The following is a 22,593-nucleotide window of genomic DNA, read 5'->3' on the forward strand; positions in this document are numbered from 1 at the left end:
CCCTTGTGCAGCCCCCCCCCCAGTATAGACCCCTTGTGCAGCCCCCCACATCGCAGCATTTATGTAAAAAATGAAAAAAATGAAAAAAACAAAATAAACTCACCTCACCTGGATCCTTGATCTCCCTCAGGCCTGGCAGCTTCTCTTCAGTTCAGTGAGCTTCCGGGATGCTGGCCCTGGCCGGAAGCTCACTGATGCAGGACCGCGGCGCCCGGATTTCTCCTCTCTACTGCACGGCGGCTGACATGTGACGTGATGATGTCACATGTCAACTGCCGAGGAGGAGGAGAAGTCCCGGCGCCGCGGTCCTGCATCAGTGAGCTTCCGGCCAGGGCCAGCATCCCGGAAGCTCACTGAAATGAAAGAGGTCCGGCGGGTTGGGGGAGCACAGGAGGAAGTGGCAAGGGGGGCCGTGCGGGCCCCCGTAGCGTAGGGGCCCGGTCGCCATGGCGACCCCTATAGCTACGCCACTGTATACAGTACAGGATGGGAGATGGTGGTGCACTGACTGTACTACTACTGTGCTGTATATGCACTCCAGCAGTCTTATACAGTACAGGATGGGAGATGGCGGTGCACTGACTGTACTACTACTGTACTGTATATGCACTCCAGCAGTCTTATACAGTACAGGATGGAAGATGGCGGTGCACTGCCTGTACTACTACTGTGCTGTATATGCACTCCAGCAGTCTTATACAGTACAGGATGGGAGATGGTGGTGCACTGACTGTACTACTACTGTGCTGTATATGCACTCCAGCAGTCTTATACAGGATGGGAGATGGAGGTGCACTGCCTGTACTACTACTGTGCTGTATATGCACTCCAGCAGTCTTATACAGGATGGGAGATGGCGGTGCACTGCCTGTACTACTACTGTACTGTATATGCACTCCAGCAATCTTATTCAGTACAGGATGGGAGATGGCGGTGCAGTGACTGTACTACTACTGTGCTGTATATGCACTCCAGCAGTCTTATACAGGATGGGAGATGGTGGTGCCCTGCCTGTACTACTACTGTGCTGTATATGCACTCCAGCAGTCTTATACAGGATGGGAGATGGTGGTGCACTGACTGTACTACTACTGTGCTGTATATGCACTCCAGCAATCTTATACAGTACAGGATGGGAGATGGTGGTGCACTGACTGTACTACTACTGTGCTGTATATGCACTCCAGCAGTATTATACAGTACAGGATGGAAGATGGCGGTGCACTGCCTGTACTACTACTGTGCTGTATATGCACTCCAGCAGTCTTATACAGTACAGGATGGGAGATGGTGGTGCACTGCCTGTACTACTACTGTGCTGTATATGCACTCCAGCAGTCTTATACAGTACAGGATGGGAGATGGCGGTGCACTGCCTGTACTACTACTGTGCTGTATATGCACTCCAGCAGTCTTATACAGTACAGGATGGGAGATGGTGGTGCACTGCCTGTACTACTACTGTGCTGTATATGCACTCCAGCAATCTTATACAGCACAGGATGGGAGATGGCGGTGCACTGCCTGTACTACTTCTGTGCTGTATATGCACTCCAGCAGTATTATACAGTGCTGTACTTTATCTGAAGCCTCATCAGTGCTAAACTCACCAGGTACAACCCACCATCCGCGCTCGTAAAACGTTCAAACACCGCGGTATTACTGTACTTCAAGACTGGGCACCGAAAAAGTGTTTGAGAACCGAGCAGAGTTTAAGTTCTGAAGCAAAATTTCCTTGAAAATAAGTTCAGAGCAGTTTGAGAACCGAGAGACCACAGTACTTTATTCTTGTATGACGGTATTGGCAAGTAAAGAGTTAGTGTGTATTGGTCACCATGACGGCACTATGTAGGGCGCGGACTCAGAGTCCACGTGATTCATCATCTGTTCCCCAAAAAGGCACGCTGAAAACCTACTCCAGTCCTCAGCTGGCGTAGGTTTTCGGCGGTGCGCACCAGAGCGGTCCGCCTCTACATAAATCCCCGTAGTGCCGGAGATGCGGGGACGTTTATAAGTCCGGCGTAAAAAACGCTAGACTTAATAAATGTTCCCCTATGTCTCCATGACGGCACTATATGTCCATGACGGCACTATGTCTCCGTGGCGGCACTATATGTCCATGACGGCACTATGTCTCCGTGGCGGCACTATATGTCCATGACGGCACTATGTCTCCGTGGCGGCACTATATGTCCATGACGGCACTATGTCTCTATGACGGCACTATATGTCCATGACGGCACTATGTCTCTATGACGGCACTATGTCTCCATGGCGGCACTATGTCTCCGTGGCGGCACTATGTCTCCGTGGCGGCACTATGTCTCCATGATGGCACTATGTCTCTATGACGGCACTATGTCTCCATGATGGCACTATGTCTCTATGACGGCACTATGTCTCCATGACGGCACTATGTCTCCATGATGGCACTATGTCTCTATGACGGCACTATATGTCCATGACGGCACTATGTCTCCGTGGCGGCACTATATGTCCATGACGGCACTATGTCTCCGTGGCGGCACTATATGTCCATGACGGCACTGTCTCTATGACGGCACTATGTCTCCGTGGCGGCACTATATGTCCATGACAGCACTATGTCTCCGTGGCGGCACTATATGTCTCTATGACGGCACTATGTCTCCATGACGGCACTATGTCTCTATGACGGCACTATGTCTCTATGACGGCACTATGTCTCTATGACGGCACTATGTCTCCATGACGGCACTATGCCTCCGTGGCGGCACTATATGTCTCTATGACGGCACTATATGTCTCCATGACGGCACTATGTCTCCATGACTGCACTATATGTCCATGACGGCACTGTCTCTATGACGGCACTATGTCTCCGTGGCGGCACTATATGTCCGTGGCGGCACTATATGTCTCTATGACGGCACTATGCCTCCGTGGTGGCACTATGTCTCCATGACGGCACTATGTCTCTGCTGTGCTACTCCAGTTTGGTGTCGTAAGGATAAAATGTCCACAGTTGTTATTGATGTTTTAGCAAAATTCAAAGTCAGACCAAATGCGTCATTCCTCACAGGCGTCAATGAAATAATATTTAAGGATATTTTGACCCATATTTTTGTACACTTTTTTTTTTACAGCTCACAAACAAATTTCCAAATCTGGCAATCAACAGAAGCCGATACACCCGACCCATGAAATCAAGGCGCGTCTGACACCTAGACCAGATAATCCAAATAAGATGCAAACCACGCTGATAGTAAGTAGGTCTCAGAGTCCGCTGCCCCCGGTGGATTGGAGGACATACACATCTAACAGCAACAGAACCTACTCCTTATCATCCAACTCCCCTGAGAGTGCAGAGAGGAGCGCCACGTACAGAAGCCACCCTGCGCCCACTGATCTCAAAAGGGGCTCTGCCTTCAGGTAGGTGACGCTATGGCGGAATATTCCTACAGGCTACAGTTTTCATTGTCGTAGGTGTATATCATATATGTACAGTATGTGAGGGTCTTTCTTATGACGTTAAAGTGTCACTGTCAATTCCAAAAACTTTTCACATTGCAGAGAGACATCAGAGAGACATGTCAAAGGTTTCGATCGGTTTCAAGTGATCAGTGGAGCTCATAATGTAAGTCTACAAAGAGCTGGGAGAGGATGCGCTGCAGCATTGTCCTCTCCTGACTCGTTCTGAAGGTCAGTACAGGTGTGAACACTCTGGACCAATCAAACCGTTTGATATGTCTGTTATCATAGAAAACTTTTGACATGTCATAAAGACATCATAGAGACATGTCAGAAGTTTTGATCAGTCCAGGTTTGAGTGTTTACACCCAGAATGAGCGAGGAGAGGACAGAGCTGCAGCGCATCCTCTCCCAGCTCTGTGTCAGCCCAATCAGTCAGGCTCCATAGACTTACATTATGAGCCTGAGTGATCATGTGACACAGAGTCGGGAAAGGACTGTGCTTAGCGTGGTCTTCACTTGGCTTTTCACATGTCTCTATGATGTCAAAAGTTTTCTACGATGACAGGGACACTTTAAAAAAAACTTTTCCATGTCAAAAGTTGTGGATAGTGGTCTGGGAGGAGGTGGGAGGCGGAGACCCTCTGCTCCTTTATTCTAGTAACGTCTATAGCATTGCATTATATCAGCTTTTCCTTTTAGAAATTCATTTTTTTTTTAAATTTCTTGTTAACAGGGGGAATGATCGAGCGGCTACCCCAACCAGGAGACAACTGTTCATAGAGGACGGTCACCCTAGCCAGCAGTCCTACCCCGGCCATGATAGGAATAATTTCTCATCTTCTTCTACAGTATCCCATTTCACTGGAAGTGAAGATGACAACTCCTATTCTTCAGATGTATTTACTGAGAATCACAGCGGAAGACGTGACATGGGAAAGAGTCACGTACCTGGTACCAAAGAGTCAATAATGAGAGATCTACACCAAACTCACATCCACAATGCTTATGTAAGAGCACCAACTGAACCGGACAACATTCAACCGGAACCAAGACCTAAAACTCCTTCTCGTTTACGAGCACCCAGCCCGTCCAAGTATACGCTCTACAATCAGCAAAGTAAAATATCCGAGTATCAGTCTAAGAAGACTTTAGACTCAACAGCACGATCGTGTTCTCCAACGAAACAGCTTAGCACCCGTTGTTCATCTCCATCTGTCCAGCTTGGCACCCGTTGTTCATCTCCATCCTTCCAGCTTAGCACCCGTTCTGCATCTCCATCAAAACAGCTGAACGCACGTTCTTCATCTCCGACCAAACAGCTTAGCATGCGATCCTCATCACCAACTAAACAAGTCAACGTCCGGTCGTCTTCTCCAACTAAACAACTCAACATCCGGTCGTCTTCCCCAACCAAGCAATTTAGCCAGCCAATAAAACAAGAACTTAATAGTGTCAAACCGATGTCTCCATTTAATAGGCCTTCTACTCCCAGTCGGGCTTTCCATGATGACTCCGAGTACAGAGGTAGAAGCAGATCAATAGGAAATACTCTCAACAATCCTCACAATCAACTTACGTCAACCAGAAGTGAACAAAGCAAAAACGTAAGAATCGGTAGAAGTACACCAACAATCCAACTCAACAGAAATGGTACAGCCGTAAAGGACCATAGTTTGGGGATGAAAACACAATACAAACATGCCAGTTCTTTGGAAGCATCAATTTTGTCGGATAATTTGGGGGCTGGTTATACATATAGACCATTGCCAATTGGTCCAGATCAAGAGCAAGAGTTGTATCAGAGTCTGGAGGATGAAATCCTATCAAACATCAAAGTTCTGGAGGAAGATTCCGATGAAAATCGTAACCCGGTGAACAAGAACAATAACTTTACAGCGAGCATTGCAAGTGACGTTGCTGTTCATGACTTTGACATGAGAAGGAAATCGGTATCTGCTTTGTCCTCGGTCCGAAACAGACTAAAAACACCTGACGGAGAGGTAGAAATACCCAGAAGTGGAGTATATACAAACACCAAGTGGCCAACAGGAGGAGGGAATTATGACAATGTCATCACAGAATTGGCAAAGGGTCCCGTAAAACTCAATAGAGTGGATGTGGAAAACTGGATTTCAAAAATACATCCAAAAGCTGGAATAGGAATCGATATAAAAGAAAAAGATCTACCTCTACAGCCTGTAGAATCGCAGGAAAAGAGTGAAATAGTACCAGAAATGCAGAAAATTCATACAAAAAAATTAGTTTCCGATGAAAGCAATAGTAACAAAATTCAGCTGCCATCTCAAAGACTGAGAGAGCAGGCCAAACAGAAAAATGTACAGGCCACAAATGACAACCAGGAGTCGACAGCTTCAAATTCTCATAAGGAAGACACTCTAGAACAATCCAAGTTACCACAATCGGCCAAGCCGAAAAGAGCCCTGAAAAAACCGGAGAGAGTCCCGTCAATTTATAAGCTGAAACTGAGGCCAAAAATACGTCCTCGAAAAGATAACCGACCAGAAAAGAAGCCGTCCAAAATCCCAACACCCGTCTCCTACCGACAAGGACAAAGCAAAACAAAAACAAAAACTTCAGGCGTCCAGAGTCGGAATGAGTCGCAGAGTACGGCTGTCAGTACAGAAGACCTGGACACTGATGAAGGAACATGGTCCTCAGAACTTTCCTTATCCTTGGAAAATTCTCTGAATACTCTGAAGAAAGAATATTTTGATACAAATAACGTAGAGACTGGAGAAAATAATGGACAAGAGGTAAATGGAGGAAAAGAAGAAGAAGGAGGAGGAGAAGATGATGATAATGAAGAAGACACATGGGTTTAAGCATTGAAGAGTCATTTTCTAAAGAATGCAAATGATTAAAGGAGTTATCCGGTTAGGTAAAAAAAAAACATGCTGAATCTTCCCCCACTCCTGGAGACTAACAATTACTTCAATTTTTGTTATTTTCTTTCCAGCCTCCTTCCCCCAATTCTGAGGCTGCTGCTTTCTGAAAACTGTGTGTGAGCTGTTCTCTCCATCTTCACTCTTAACCCCCTCCTCCCCCCTCCCTTCCGAGACGGCTCATGTAAACAGCATCCCTGGCCAGCTGTCTCTGCACTCTGTATTGCCTAGAGGGTTAATCACAACAACTTGGCCTCATATTAACCCTCCAGGCATTACAGAGTGAAAGCCAGCAAGGGACATTGTTTACATGAGCCAATGCATAACAGAGGGGGAGGAGGGGGTTCATAGTAGAGACGGAGAGAACAGCTCACACACAGATTTTTGTGTCTTCAGCAGAAAGCAGCAGCTGAGAACTGGGGGAAGGAGTAGATAATAATTTGTTTGGAAGGAATTGTTACTCTCCAGAAGGGGGATGTATTGTACCTGACCACAATACCACTTTAAATGTTTCTTACAATTTTTACCATCAATATTATAAAAACTACAGATATGTGGAACGGCCGAAAGGAGGGTGCCGGTTGTGTTGCCAAATTTGTTGTATAAAAAAGAATTTATTTTTACTTTTTTTCCACCTACAGTATATACATTGTAATTTATTTATTTTAAATGAAACCATGAGACAAAACCGATGACTATGCAACGTGCAGCATCTCTACTGGGGTGAAGTCAATGGCTTGTTTGTCTACTGTGTTTCCACTCTCTAAGGAGAAGCAGATTATGTTACTGTGATACTTTCATTTTATATGATCATAATAGTTTGCAGTATTATTACATAGGAGACAATAAATAGCCAAGGCCAATCATCAGGAACTACAGCTCTGAGTCCAATATGATTAATTCTGTCTTATGTCATGATTAGTCTTTTGTATCGTTGCATCAGATGGCGGAATCATGGTGTGAATGAATAAATTTGTTGCATCTTTTATCTGTCTGGTCTAGATTTAAAGGGGCGTTCTGGGCAATACCCACTGAGGAGCTATTCACAGGATAGTCACTGCTCGGCAGGGCGCTGACACCCAGCACTCCTGACAATCGTCTTCCTATATCCCATTGAGTTGGCTCAGTTCACCTGAGTTGGCTCCATCTGGAAAGCCGCCATGTTGAATCAAGATCAAGTTTTTCCAATGGAAAGGAGGTCATGTAGAACATCACAGACGACCAGAATGGTCTCAGAAATGGATTCTTACCATCAGGTTTGTATCTTGTCTTGTGGTTCAACAGTTTCCGTTCAGCAATCGATTTCAGTCCTGATAGGATACATGACCACCTTCCAATTGGAAAAACTTGCCCTTGATCCAATATGGCGGCTTTCAAGATGGCGCATATCTTCTGGACAAAGCCTGAAAGGTATTTCCTCCGTCGCCCATGACTTGTAGGGGTGTTCAGATATGTCTGAAATAACGGGGTGTCCTGAGACCTTGGATTCGCCCTGTATTTGTGTCCGGTAAGTCGGGGCAGGTTTGTATTCCCTCTGTTGAACAGTATTCAGGTGTGAGATGTATCCGGTATCTTACTGACTATAACCATGACTGTATCATAAGGAGGTTTCATGTATCATATAGAAGTTTTGTCTATAATAAGAATATATAGGTTTTTTTTTCACTGCAAACTAATTTTTTACAACATCAAAATAAAATCTATTTAAACTATAAACGTGGATTTTTTTTTTTTACAGGAATTTAGAAGAAAACTTGCAGTCTTAGGCCATGTTCACACACACGAATAAAAAGAATTATTCCCACCCTGTCAAAATGACGGACATTTTTATTGTCATTTAACGACAAACAACGGATGTTATTTAAAAAAAAAAAAACGTCATTTTGATAGCGTGGGAATAAAAATTTTTGACAGTGTGTGAACATAGCCTAAATGTAAAAATAGTAGCACCTTTATGTTTATTTTTTTCCCCTTAGCTTTCAGGAGCGGTTGTAGAAGGGCCTAAACTTTTCACATGTAAAAAACAAGTCAAAAGTTTCCATTAGTCTGAGAATCAGTGTTCAGACCCCAACGGAGGGTTAGAATGAGTGCGGAGAGAAGCACACAGCTGAGCACTTCTCTCCCTGCTCTCTGCCTATGAGACCGGGTCCATCCCATGGACTTGCATTTTTAAACCATCTTGGTTATGTGCTACAGAGCCATAAAAAGCAGACATACTAGAGTATGAGCGCATTCATGGCCGGTGCTCAAATAATCTTCATAGGGCAAATGTGCTGAGCTTAGCCCCATAGAGAATGTACAGAGCACTGGCCAAACCTGCATGGTGGACTCATTCATTTCTGCAGGGACGTTTCTCCTTCTTGTGATTGGCGGGGGTCCCAGCATCTTTTACAGTGAAGGCCCGCTCAGCCAATCACAGGCTGATTAGGATGGGAGAGTACCACGGCCTGTGATTGGCTGAGTGGGCCTTCGCCATAGAAGACATGGAACAGAGCCAGACAGCAACCAGGAGACATGGGGGGACCGTGGACAGGTGAGAATGTTTATTTTATTAATTTTTTTTACGTGAGCGCCGCTATCTTGCTGAACCTCTTTAAACTCTCCACAGTCTCCAGTTTGGTAACGTACCAAGCTTTTTGCAAAGTTCAAAATGAATCTGGGTTCAGCAGATTTGGTTCACTCATTATGTAGGTAGACTGAGTAGCCACTGTATAAGAGATGGTGGCCCTTTCTTGACTGGGTCTTGTACGGTAATTGAACCATATTGGGATGGACCACCGTTTGGCTGTATGTATAACGTTGATTTAAATATAGAAAACTCTAAAGGTGTTCTCCAGCATTACAAAAACATGGCCACTTTCTTCCAGACACAGCACTGCCCTTGTCTCCAGGTCAGGTGCTGTTTGCCATTAAGCTCCATTCACTTCGATGGGACTGAGATACAAAATGTGCACCCAACCTGGAGAGAAGAGCGGGGCTGTCTTTTGAACTGGCCCAGTACTACAAAAACATGGCCACTTTCCTCCAACTACAGAAGTCAGGCGGAGATTCTGAGTGGAACCCCTGCCCATGGAATCTGCTTGGACTCCGCTTGGAATCCCGCCTGCTGTTTCAATGGGATGCCTCGCACGCCAAAGCACCCAAATAATTTCTCCCCCACTCGCCAGCAGTCATCTGGTATTTCAGGTGGGTCCACACCTGCTGTCTCTTATAGCACTGACTATATAGCAGTATCTACTTCTAGCACGGTTGGGAATGAAAGTGAAAACAAGATATAAATACAAAATTTATTCGTTTTACATTCTCTACATGAATTTAAATTGTGGCTAAACGTAACACAACAATAACAGTTCAATTTATGATGATAGCCCTGAAAAAATAATGAAGCAAATCAAAGATAGCGGGGTATGCGACATAGGAGGGGTCCCGAAAACGGACTCATTGGCCATGAACAGAATTGCAGCAACCTTTTTTGGCCCTTTGATCCATCAGTATGGCAGAGATGGTCGGGGTTTACGTCTCAAGTGCGGAGGTCGCCCGATAAGTCATCAAGCTGAGAGTTAGACAAATTATTTCAATTTGCAGAAGTGCTAACTGTAATGAAGACGGTAGAGGAGGTCACCCAGCGGGAGGCTGATGGAAACCTCACGCTCTTCAGAGCAGTTAGCAGACAGCAGTCACAATGAAGACATATTTATATGTACAGAGACTTCGAGCACTCGAGCCATTATTAATACCAAGTGGATGAAAAGGTCGGGAGAAGAGATGAGCCACTTTGCCGAACTGTTTGGATTCGGCAACGTTCCTCGTACCTGAATGCTCCGCATTTCACTCCCGATGTCTGGAGAAGTTGGATGACAGAACAAAGATACAGCCATAGGCCGACGCTTTTTCTTTTTAAAATAATGTCCGTTATTATCGCATTTTAATTCGAAGGCAATGAAGTCAATGGAATGGAGGGCGCCCAATGCACAATGCTCAAACACTTTTTTTCCCCACCATCCTTTCAACGTCTTTACTATTAAATTCAATGGACCTTCAAAAAAGAACCACACCCAATAGGGCCCAAGGAACGAAATGACTAACGTCATTTGGAACTCAAAGCAACAGACCTCATTTTGCTAAATTTTTAAAAATGCAAAGAAAGAAGCACACGTGAACATAGGCAAAGGCATAAAACTTCTCCACACGCCGGGAGTCAAACGTGTTCAGGTTTGGAGAACGTTGCAGAACACAAACAGTTCGGCAAATTCACTCAAAACTAATCAGGAGTAGAGATGATCGGACATTGGGAATTTTTAGGTTCGATCAAACTCGAACCTTGGTCATTTGATTCCCGCTGCCTTCCCGTTCCGTGGGAAGGTGGAGACAGCCAGAGTACCGCCTGGAAAGCAGAGATACAGACTATTACCTAGGCTGTATCCCTGTTTTCCAGGCGGTACTCGGACTGTCTCCACCTTCCCCACGGGAAGGCATCGGGTATCAAATGACGAAAGTTCAAGTTCAATCGAACCTGACAACCCAATGTCCGATCATCTCTAATCAGGTGGAACCAAAGAGGTGGAACAGGTTATGCAGATCTTGGGATTATTATTATTGTGCAATCACATGCAGATTATTCTAGAACAGTTTATGTAAAAGTGGATGGTTAGAAAGAGCTAAAATGTCAGGAGATCTAAGACAACCCGTTCCGTAAACACCAGGAAGGTTCTCACCATGGCCACTGTAGGTCAGTTACATGGTCGGCTTCTGAATGGTGGCTTTATATTGTTGTGCTGATACAAATTAGTATACATATAGGTTTCTATAGGTGACTGTAAGAAAAGGAACCAAAATACAATTAAGTTCACCACGAATGAGCCCTCTGCTGCCAGGCCAAAGCGTAAAACATCTGGTAGCAATGTTCTACCTGATCTTCTGGCCAAGACAAGACTATAACAAACACAATAACAATAGAGTTTGTCTATTAGAATAAAAGTAAACCTGGCAATGCTGATGGTTTGGATGGACAATGTGCAAAAACCTAAAACCGGTCCTGTTATCTTGGAGACATCTATAGGGGTCGTGTTTGTACGGTAAGATGTACGGTACCCTGTAAAAAGGAATGGAAGAGTGATATTATAACAACAGCACAGGTAGCCAGAGAGATTACAGAGACCCAAGAACCAGGGTCCATCTGCCTGAGGTTTAAGATTTAGCTACAAGTGGCTCCACTTTAAAAAACGTTAGTAATTTATACAAAATAGGACCTAGAACCCGACCTGGAAGCTGCGCTGAGCTCTGCTAAGTGGAAGGTCGCAATAAGGAACTGAAGCACAAATCATTTCATTGAGGTCACGTTACAGCGGTGTAGCGGAGGGAAAGCAAACAGGACACTAGCCCCCGATGCGGTCAGCTCAGGATGCTGGGGGGGGGGGGGCGGCAGGTGACTGGACGTCCTTCACCGTTCTTCACCTTTTTGTGTTCCTTTAAGTTACACCAGCTGGAGCTTCTTATCGGCTGTCGTAACGCAATCTGAGTCAGCAGCTCGGTCAGAAGAGAAGAGAAGCTTTGTCCTTTGCTTGCCAGGGCCCAGTCTACACTGATGGGATGTGACAGCAAGATTCAGGAGAGGTAACAACGTGTAATGTGTGTAGCTGTATGTGTGTGTCATGTGTATGTAGGTGGGTATTCTTTAGATGTGTGTTTGTACTGTAGTTTGTGTGTGTAATATGTATGTGGGTATTCTGCATATATGAGTTTTAAGGTCTATACATGTGTGTGTCTATATATGTGTGTAAGCAATGTTTGTATCTTTAGCAGTACTATTGATGTGTGCAGTATCCTGGTACTGTTTGCCTGTGGTATAGTGGTAGTATGCATGTTACGCTAGTGCAGTACAAGATATGTGAACATGTAGAGCAGTACGTCCTATTACTTCTTATAATTCAATGTGTTCGGCTCACAAAGGGTTATAAAAGGGTTATTTGGGTAATCACAGAAGAGGTCATTTTATCCCCATTACTCACTGAAAAACAAGTAAAGAAGCGTCTATGCTAGGACATCATGTTAATGCTCGATCACTGGGACTGGAGTCAAACGTGTGGAAGTGGTCAATGTTCATAGTAAATTCCAGAAAGCCACTTATTGTGTTTCCAGGTAAGTGCTGAGCAATCACATGACAGAACACCGGTTGCGGCGCAGCGCCCCCTGAAAGCGTATGGCGGCATGGACATGCTTGCATCTTGCACAGCCAACGCTTTTAAGTAGTTCACTGAAAAGTAGCAATATGTGCCAGTTATACTTGGCCGAGCATTCAATGTAGCCGCATTTCCAGGTCTTTTTCACTAGATGGGACACGTTCCAGCGGGGGATAACGCGACCTCGCTGCAAGTCCCGCTTATTCCCCACTATGATGATTGGAGTTTCCGATGTGCCGATCACTCTGTATATTAAAAAAAAAAAAAAACATAAATCAGAATTTTTACAACTCTATTTCTGCACATATTCATGGCAGTAAATAAACAGAGACAAAAATGAAATTCTATGGACACAGGTGCAACCGAGCAAGGATTACCGATAACGCTATGTAATAAATCCTATCCGTGATGTGGCAGGAAGTAGGATTCTATGGGGATCTTATTCCAGAGACTTTGTCAGATGCAACTCAGGGACGACTACTACGACTACTGACACTGTTAGATGCTGATAGGACAAGGAGACGCCTGGTACCGGTCATATATCCGGCTGTGCTTCCAGAATGGAGAGAAATGCTTTTATTTTTCTGCGCAAAGAGTCTTTTACCGAGCTCCAGATCTGCAGAAAGCCGGAGTCCCTCCTCACCCCCCTTCCCATCACCTCTTGTGTCCCCCTCATGTTCCTCATGTAAGAAGGGCCCTTATGTCTCATCTCTAAATTATTAAAGAAATCAACAGGGATTGTGATCTCAAGCAGTTTGCAATACACTCACTAGTTTTCTATGTTTAAATTTTTGATTTAAACATCGAAAACTTTAAAATATAAAGAGAGAATATATTAAAAAACTGCTTATAATCACAACCCCTGTTGTTTTGAGACTTTGCCTCTTCAATTTTTACTCTGTAACGTCTGTATATAAACCCTCGAAATGCTGTGGAATATGTTGACTAAAGCTTATTAATACTATCCTCATTATATTACTGGGATGTATCCTTAGGAGAACCATCACCTCAATCTCAACTCCGATCGGCTTCCTACACTCAGCCCCTTGGAATAGCGTCCCTCTCATCACTCCCCAATATGGCTTCTCTCTCATCTGTCCCCAATATGGCTGCCCTCTCATCAGTCCCCAATATGGCTGCCCTCTCATCAGTCCCCAATATGGCTACCCACTCTCATCAGTCCCCAATATGGCTTCTCTCTCATCAGTCCCCAATATGGCTTCTCTCTCATCTGTCCCCAATATGGCTTCTCTCTCATCAGTCCCCAATATGGCTTCTCTCTCATCAGTCCCCAATATGGCTTCTCTCTCATCAGTCCCCAATATGGCTTCTCTCTCATCAGTCCCCAATATGGCTTCTCTCTCATCAGTCCCCAATATGGCTTCTCTCTCATCAGTCCCCAATATGGCTTCTCTCTCATCAGTCCCCAATATGGCTTCTCTCTCATCAGTCCCCAATATGGCTTCTCTCTCATCAGTCCCCAATATGGCTTCTCTCTCATCAGTCCCCAATATGGCTTCTCTCTCATCAGTCCCCAATATGGCTTCTCTCTCATCAGTCCCCAATATGGCTTCTCTCTCATCAGTCCCCAATATGGCTTCTCTCTCATCAGTCCCCAATATGGCTTCTCTCTCATCAGTCCCCAATATGGCTTCTCTCTCATCTGTCCCCAATATGGCTTCTCTCTCATCTGTCCCCAATATGGCTTCTCTCTCATCTGTCCCCAATATGGCTTCTCTCTCATCTGTCCCCAATATGGCTTCTCTCTCATCTGTCCCCAATATGGCTTCCCTCTCATCTGTCCCCAATATGGCTTCCCTCTCATCACTCCCCAATATGGCTTCTCTCTTCACTCCCCTCAGTCCCTACCATAGCCCCCTTCTCCCATTGTACCAAAATGGTGTTTCTAGAAGTATCTATCGGCAGATCGGGCTGAGCTCTCCTCATGCAGCGTGGCCTCGGCCGCACATAGGACTCCCCCCTCAGCCCCTGCTCCCCTGGGCTGCCTCCATCTGGCAGGCCCCGCTGACCCACATTTCATTTCATGGGACACAGCAGCACAGAGAAGAGTCCAATGTGTGACACGGGGTCTTTACAGTGGTCGGTAACAAAAAATCTGAGGTTTGTGGAAAAAAACAAAAAGCCATTGCCCATTTACAAGCTGCTGGCACCAAGGCTCCGTGCTGGGGAGTGATACTCGTACAGCAGATGATCCCCGAGGCCGCTGGCTGCTTATACTGAAAGACCAGCTGGGACCGCAGGAGCATCTGTGCGGAATCTGCAGGGGACTGAGGGGGTCAGTAGTGATATAAATACATGTATATAAAGCCAGTAATCACCCCATCAACCCGTGACTGCGACAAGGGATATGTGTGCAGCCTATTGCACACCTCATACACACAATGTTATATATATGCATTTTTTAAAATATTTTTTAAAAACTGGACAAACTCTTTAAGAAGTGAGATTCTGCCATCCAGTCTATCAAAAAATAAAAATTATTCCCACAGCTCTCCCCTATCTATCATAGATTAAACAAGTATGTGGAAAAATAGATGGGATGAAGCAAAGTTACCACTCCTGTAGTCCACCAGGATACAACTCTATAAATAGTAAAAAAAAAAAAGTAAGCATCCAGATGGTATAATGCTTTTTTGCACATGATACCGTCTTGATGCTGTTACCTTTTTTCTCCTATCCATTCTATCACGCTATGCTAGCTTCTGCCTCTAGGTGGCGCTGTATAACAGCTGTTCCCGATTATCTAACAGGCTACCGTGTAAGGATCCTTTCCCACAATGCTCTTTTGTTTCCAAAAAATGGGAGAGAAAGTATAAAATATAGAGATGCCGGGTCTGTTGTTGGGGCATCATTTTCATGCCATAATCTATAGTTTTTATTGGTATCATATTAGTGTAAATGGAAATTTTTTATTTTTTTTAATTTTTTCTGAGATTATATTATATATATATATATATATATATATATATATATATATATATATATATATATATATATATATAAAAAATTGCAATCCTGGTGTCTTTTTCATTTACGCTGTTCACCATGCAGGAACAATACTTTTATATATTCATAGATCAGACCATTTTGCACGCTATAACACATTTTTTAATTTATTTTTTAAATTATTTTTATTTGTAAAATTGGAAAATGGGTGATTAAAAGCTTTTATAGGGGAGGGGTTTGTAATATTTTTTTAAAATATTTTTTTATTACTATTATTTTTTTACACTTTATTAAGGCTGGGTTCACACTGCTCTTTTGCAATCCGTTTTTCTCATCTGTTTTTTGCAAAAAACGGATGAAAAAAAACTGATGCATTTGTGTGCATCCGTTTTGATCTGTTTTTCCATTGACTTCCATTGTAAAAAAAACTGATCCAAAACGTACACAAAAATGTAGCTGACACTATTTTTGTGTCCGTTAAAAAAAAAGGATCCGTTTTGATCCGTTTTTTTTTTACAATGGAAGTCAATGAAAAAACGGATCAAAACGGATGCACACAAATGCATCCGTTTTTTTTCATCAGTTTTTAATCCGTTTTTTGCAAAAAAACGGATTGCAAAAACGCAGTGTGAACCTAGCCTTAGTCTCCCTAGGGGACATATATATGCAATCGTTAGATTGCTTACACTGTTCAATGCAATGCCAATATTTACATGGTCTGTGCACAAAAGATGTGTATATCACGAGGATGCCAGGGGTTTCAAAACAGTTTAAATGTTAGCAATACTGTGAATACGGCCTTAGACTTATCTCAGACATACTTCTGCAAAACATTTTTGGCCTGAAAACAACCCCCCCCTTTGCTTTCATTAGTATGCGCTTATTGTGGGTTGTCAGCTGCATTTTCATCAGTCATGTGATAATCACCATCATTATTGGCAGCCCTCATTGTTACTGACCGTCCGTTTCCCAATAAAATCCCCATAGTGGAAACATAGCCTAAAAATGCACAATCTGTGCATTGTTTCTTCTGAATTTGCAGATTTAATTGAAATTCTTAAGGGAAACCTGCCATATAATCTATCCCTATCATGTTATAGAGCAGGAAAAGCTGAGCAGATTGATATATAACTTTATGGGAAACGATTAAGTATAACTTGTTGATGAAAATCCGTGATCATTCATGAGTCCAGTGGGCGGAGTCACTCAGTGGACTGGACTCTTTAGCCTGGAAACATCAGAGATTTCAATTAATAGATTACACGTTATACTGAATCTTTTCCCTATAACGATATATATCAATCCGCTCAGTTCCTCCAGCTCTATAACATTATGCCGATAGCTCAGGTAGCATTCTCATGGTGATGGGTTCCCTTTAAATTACATGACTTGTAATTACATGAAAAAAAAAACACCACTGAAAGGGCCTAAATAGAAAAGAAAAAGTTATCCAGTCCTGGGAAATTGGGAGGAGTTTCCCAGGACTGGATCCAGCTCTTCCAGGCACGTACATAGTAAGAAGCCCCGCAAGTCCTATAATAGCCTAACATTGTATCATACAGTAATAAAATATCAAACACCATTGGAAGGTTTCCTGGCTTGCTGTGACCCACCTGGTTTCTAAGATCTGTTGCCTTATGGTTTTGATGTATTCAAAGCTGTCAAAGCAGCAGATGTCATAGACGAGGATGTAAGCGTGTGCACTTCGGAGTCCTCTGCAGCAGGAATCTGCCCACTCCTGGAACATACAACACAATGACTTATTGCCATGTCACATAAGCCTGACTATCTTACACGCATGATGCCCTATAGAATATAACAAAAGGAAAACAAAAGAAAGTCAAGACTTTAATATAGTCTATTTGGTTTAAAAGCTATGGCCACATCTGCACTGGTTTTTATTATTATTATTATTATTATTATTATTATTATTATTATTCATTTGTTTCCTTAATACAAAATGAAGTAACTTTGTAAAAAGTCTTCAATAAAAATTTCCTACCATTTAGCTGTGATGAGGTCTAAGGGTCCTTTTACATGTCTCTACTTCTTGCCCACAGGCCGCCACAATCACAATCAGCTAGATCGGCGAGAAATCGGGTGGCCGGGCTGCACAAATGATCCATGTATCACTCGTGCAGCCACTGAAATTGAAGACACTGATATACATATATCCGTGCTGCCAAACACACAGCAGTTGCATACTTCCATAGTGTGCTGCTTGGGATCCGGCATCTTCGTCTCCGAGTCCTCTGTCCAGCCTCTGTCTTCAGCCCTCCTCAGGCTGTCAATCATTTGGGAGAAGGTGGAGTCTAAAGATGCAGCGGCTGGACGGGAGAGCTGGTGAGGAGGTTGCTGGATCACAAGCGGCAGAGCACTAGGTAAGTATGAACTGCTGCTGTGTTCTGTAAATTGACGGCACGAATATATTTATATCTGTGCTGTCAGTTTGCCTTTAATGAAAATTCTAATCACTCCCCTTTTTCGTGTTGTTCAAATAAAACAAAAAATGCAAAAAAAAACCTCTTATACCTGTTTCCTGCAGAATAGTCTGAACTATTAAAATATAATGTTATTAATCCCACATGAATAATCGGGGGGAAAAAACTGAATGCCACAATTGCGTTGTTTTGGTCACATCACATCCCAGAAAAAAAAACTGTACTAAAAAAAAACTACAAAAAAACAATAGTAAAAAAAAAAAAAAAAAGTCTGAAAGTCTGGTGAATTTAAAGTGTTCATGGGAGCTCCACTCCATTGCAAGGTCTGAGTTTTTCTTGCAGGATCTGAGCAGACAAAAAAAAATAAAAAATCCTGCAGATAAACTGACACCAGGCAGAAACCTGATGGACCCTATTGAAGTCAATGGGATCTCTCTCAGTTTGTCTGGATTTGTTGGTGTCTGTCAGTAAAGGGACCATCTGGCAATGGTTTATGGTGCCGAAGAGACTCTGCAATGGAAGCCCTGAACACGTCCCCAACGCAAGTGTGAACTCAACCGAAAACATAACAAAAACGATACAACTGGTAATCGTGCTGACTAGAGATGAGGGCAACTGGAGCACGCTGATCAATCGACATCTGAATACCGACAACGCCGCAGCCAGTGACTGCCTGAGCGGGCTGTCACTCTTGTGAGTACGGGCCCTATTACACGGGACGATTATCGTGCGAAAAATCGTTATATCATTCGAATTTAAACGATAATCGTTCTGTGTGATTGCAGGCAACGATCGAAAAATCGTTTGTATGTCGTTGATCGTTGATTTAGATCTAAACTTAAAATTATTGTTAATCCAGGTTAAGCCAGATGAATAAACTTTTTTTTTTTGGTGAATTTTGTTAATCAACAAATCAAACTTTTTGTAAATTTGCTACAAATCTTGGCTGGATTGTCTCAGCTCATCTCTAACGGGAAGCAATGGATTCCTGAGCTGAGGATCCAGAGGGAGAGAGGTTACAGTTCTCCTGCATACTGTACATTTACCATTCTTGTGGTTTTCTGGTATTTATCGGACGTTCTCACCGGAGCGGAGCAGAGAAGCCGCAGTACAGAGCAGCATTACATTGCTCCGCTTTATACTGCTCTGCAATTACAGCCAGTCTCCTCCATCCTTCTTGTCTTCACTCACTCCTCCTGTCACTAGATCCCACGCACTCCTCCTTAGCAGGCGTGCAGATGAAGGGAAGGGTCATCCCTTCTGCCTCGGGGTTTGTTACACACATCTCAGCGTGGGAAGTTGCTGAGGGATAGAGAAACGGGGGCGGCAACATCAAAGAGTGCGATGCGACAAGCCGATGGCGGGATTCCCCCTGACTGAATCTGCAAATGTTATGTAACTAGTCGTATCACAGACAAGCTGGGAAATATTACAGGGGGCGAGAGAGAGGAGGATGTGATGGGGAGTCACAGCGGAGGGCACGCTTACTGTAACAGAGAGAGAGGAGGATGTGATGGGGAGTCACAGCGGAGGGGACGCTTACTGTAACAGAGAGAGAGGATACTGATGGGGAGTCACAGCGGAGGGGACGCTTACTGTAACAGAGAGAGGAGGATGTGATGGGGAGTCACTGCAGAGGGGACGCTTACTGTAACAGAGAGAGAGGAGGATGTGATGGGGAGTCACAGCGGAGGGGACGCTTACTGTAACAGAGAGAGAGGAGGATGTGATGGGGAGTCACAGCGGAGGGGACGCTTACTGTAACAGAGAGAGAGGAGACTGATGGGGAGTCACAGCGGAGGGGACGCTTACTGTAACAGAGAGAGAGGAGACTGATGGGGAGTCACAGCGGAGGGGACGCTTACTGTAACAGAGAGAGAGGAGGATGTGATGGGGAGTCACTGCAGAGGGGACGCTTACTGTAACAGAGAGAGAGGAGGATGTGATGGGGAGTCACTGCAGAGGGGACGCTTACTGTAACAGAGAGAGAGGAGACTGATGGGGAGTCACAGCGGAGGGGACGCTTACTGTAACAGAGAGAGAGGAGGATGTGATGGGGAGTCACTGCAGAGGGGACGCTTACTGTAACAGAGAGAGAGGAGGATGTGATGGGGAGTCACAGCGGAGGGGACGCTTACTGTAACAGAGAGAGAGGAGACTGATGGGGAGTCACAGCGGAGGGGACGCTTACTGTAACAGAGAGAGAGGAGGATGTGATGGGGAGTCACAGCGGAGGGGATGCTTACTGTAACAGAGAGAGAGGAGGATGTGATGGGGAGTCACAGCGGAGGGGACGCTTACTGTAACAGAGAGAGAGGAGACTGATGGGGAGTCACAGCGGAGGGGACGCTTACTGTAACAGAGAGAGAGGAGGATGTGATGGGGAGTCACAGCGGAGGGGACTCTTACTGTAACAGAGAGAGAGGAGGATGTGATGGGGAGTCACTGCGGAGGGGACGCTTACTGTAACAGAGAGAGAGGAGGATGTGATGGGGAGTCACTGCAGAGGGGACGCTTACTGTAACAGAGAGAGAGGAGGATGTGATGGGGAGTCACAGCTGAGGGGACGCTTACTGTAACAGAGAGAGGAGGATGTGATGGGGAGTCACAGCGGAGGGGACGCTTACTGTAACAGAGAGAGAGGAGGATGCGATGGGGAGTCACTGCAGAGGGGACGCTTACTGTAACAGAGAGAGAGGAGGATGTGATGGGGAGTCACAGCGGAGGGGACGCTTACTGTAACAGAGAGAGAGGAGGATGTGATGGGGAGTCACAGCGGAGGGGACGCTTACTGTAACAGACAGAGAGGAGGATGTGATGGGGAGTCACAGCGGAGGGCGCGCTTACTGTAACAGAGAGAGAGGAGGATGTGATGGGGAGTCACACCGGAGGGGACGCTTACTGTAACAGAGAGAGAGGAGGATGTGATGGGGAGTCACAGCGGAGGGGACGCTTACTGTAACAGAGAGAGAGGAGGATGTGATGGGGAGTCACTGCAGAGGGGACGCTTACTGTAACAGAGAGAGAGGAGGATGTGATGGGGAGTCACAGCTGAGGGGACGCTTACTGTAACAGAGAGAGGAGGATGTGATGGGGAGTCACAGCGGAGGGGACGCTTACTGTAACAGAGAGAGAGGAGGATGTGATGGGGAGTCACTGCAGAGGGGACGCTTACTGTAACAGAGAGAGAGGAGGATGTGATGGGGAGTCACAGCGGAGGGGACGCTTACTGTAACAGAGAGAGAGGAGGATGTGATGGGGAGTCACAGTGGAGGGCGTGCTTACTGTAACAGAGAGAGAGGAGGATGTGATGGGGAGTCACAGCTGAGGGGACGCTTACTGTAACAGAGAGAGGAGGATGTGATGGGGAGTCACAGCGGAGGGGACGCTTACTGTAACAGAGAGAGAGGAGGATGTGATGGGGAGTCACTGCAGAGGGGACGCTTACTGTAACAGAGAGAGAGGAGGATGTGATGGGGAGTCACAGCGGAGGGGACGCTTACTGTAACAGAGAGAGAGGAGGATGTGATGGGGAGTCACAGTGGAGGGCGTGCTTACTGTAACAGAGAGAGAGGAGGATGTGATGGGGAGTCACACCGGAGGGGACGCTTACTGTAACAGAGAGAGAGGAGGATGTGATGGGGAGTCACAGCGGAGGGGACGCTTACTGTAACAGAGAGAGAGGAGGATGTGATGGGGAGTCACAGCGGAGGGGACGCTTACTGTAACAGAGAGAGGATGTGATGGGGAGTCACAGCGGAGGGGACGCTTACTGTAACAGAGAGAGAGGAGACTGATGGGGAGTCACTGCAGAGGGGACGCTTACTGTAACAGAGAGAGAGGAGACTGATGGGGAGTCACAGTGGAGGGCGCGCTTACTGTAACAGAGAGAGAGGAGGATGTGATGGGGAGTCACTGCAGAGGGGACGCTTACTGTAACAGAGAGAGAGGAGGATGTGATGGGGAGTCACAGCGGAGGGGACGCTTACTGTAACAGAGAGAGAGGAGACTGATGGGGAGTCACTGCAGAGGGGACGCTTACTGTAACAGAGAGAGGAAACTGTTGGGGAGTCACAGCGGAGGGGACGCTTACTGTAACAGAGAGAGAGGAGGATGTGATGGGGAGTCACAGCTGAGGGGACGCTTACTGTAACAGAGAGAGAGGAGACTGATGGGGAGTCACAGCGGAGGGGACGCTTACTGTAACAGAGAGAGGAGGATGTGATGGGGAGTCACAGGGGAGGGGACGCTTACTGTAACAGAGAGAGAGGAGGATGTGATGGGGAGTCACAGCGGAGGGGACGCTTACTGTAACAGAGAGAGAGGAGACTGATGGGGAGTCACAGCGGAGGGCGCGCTTACTGTAACAGAGAGAGAGGAGGATGTGATGGGGAGTCACAGCGGAGGGGACGCTTACTGTAACAGAGAGAGAGGAGACTGATGGGGAGTCACAGCGGAGGGGACGCTTACTGTAACAGAGAGAGAGGAGGATGTGATGGGGAGTCACAGCGGAGGGGACGCTTACTGTAACAGAGAGAGAGGAGGATGTGATGGGGAGTCACAGCGGAGGGGACGCTTACTGTAACAGAGAGAGGAGGATGTGATGGGGAGTCACTGCAGAGGGGACGCTTACTGTAACAGAGAGAGAGG

The 22,593-nt window shown here is 45.4% G+C and overlaps 2 protein-coding genes across 7 annotated transcripts in view; one reads left to right on the forward strand and one right to left on the reverse strand.

The window, feature by feature from the left end:
• The window catches only part of GAS2L2 (growth arrest specific 2 like 2), a 28,932-nt gene extending 22,636 nt beyond the window's left edge, over window positions 1–6,296 (forward strand). The window contains exons 5-6 of the mRNA XM_069972999.1: window positions 3,126–3,411; window positions 4,187–6,296. Coding sequence (XP_069829100.1) covers window positions 3,126–3,411; window positions 4,187–6,296 — 2,396 coding nt within the window. The remainder of the gene's footprint in view (window positions 1–3,125; window positions 3,412–4,186) is intronic.
• A 4,526-nt stretch (window positions 6,297–10,822) lies between these two features.
• Window positions 10,823–22,593, reverse strand: part of RASL10B (RAS like family 10 member B) — a 58,636-nt gene continuing 46,865 nt past the window's right edge. For 3 of the 6 annotated variants that reach the window (XM_069972708.1, XM_069972710.1, XM_069972711.1), the window contains 2 exons: window positions 17,116–17,240; window positions 11,356–12,780 (listed from right to left, as the gene is read on the reverse strand). In XM_069972708.1, coding sequence (XP_069828809.1) covers window positions 12,510–12,780; window positions 17,116–17,240 — 396 coding nt within the window. In that variant the 3' untranslated portion in view covers window positions 11,356–12,509. Of the gene's footprint in view, window positions 12,781–17,115; window positions 17,241–22,593 lie in introns of all 6 variants that reach the window. The other 3 variants (XR_011363375.1, XR_011363374.1, XM_069972712.1) reach the window with 3 other exon arrangements.

The sequence above is a fragment of the Dendropsophus ebraccatus genome, chromosome 5 (genome assembly GCF_027789765.1).
Source record: "Dendropsophus ebraccatus isolate aDenEbr1 chromosome 5, aDenEbr1.pat, whole genome shotgun sequence".
In the NCBI taxonomy this organism is placed as follows: Eukaryota; Metazoa; Chordata; class Amphibia; order Anura; family Hylidae; genus Dendropsophus; species Dendropsophus ebraccatus.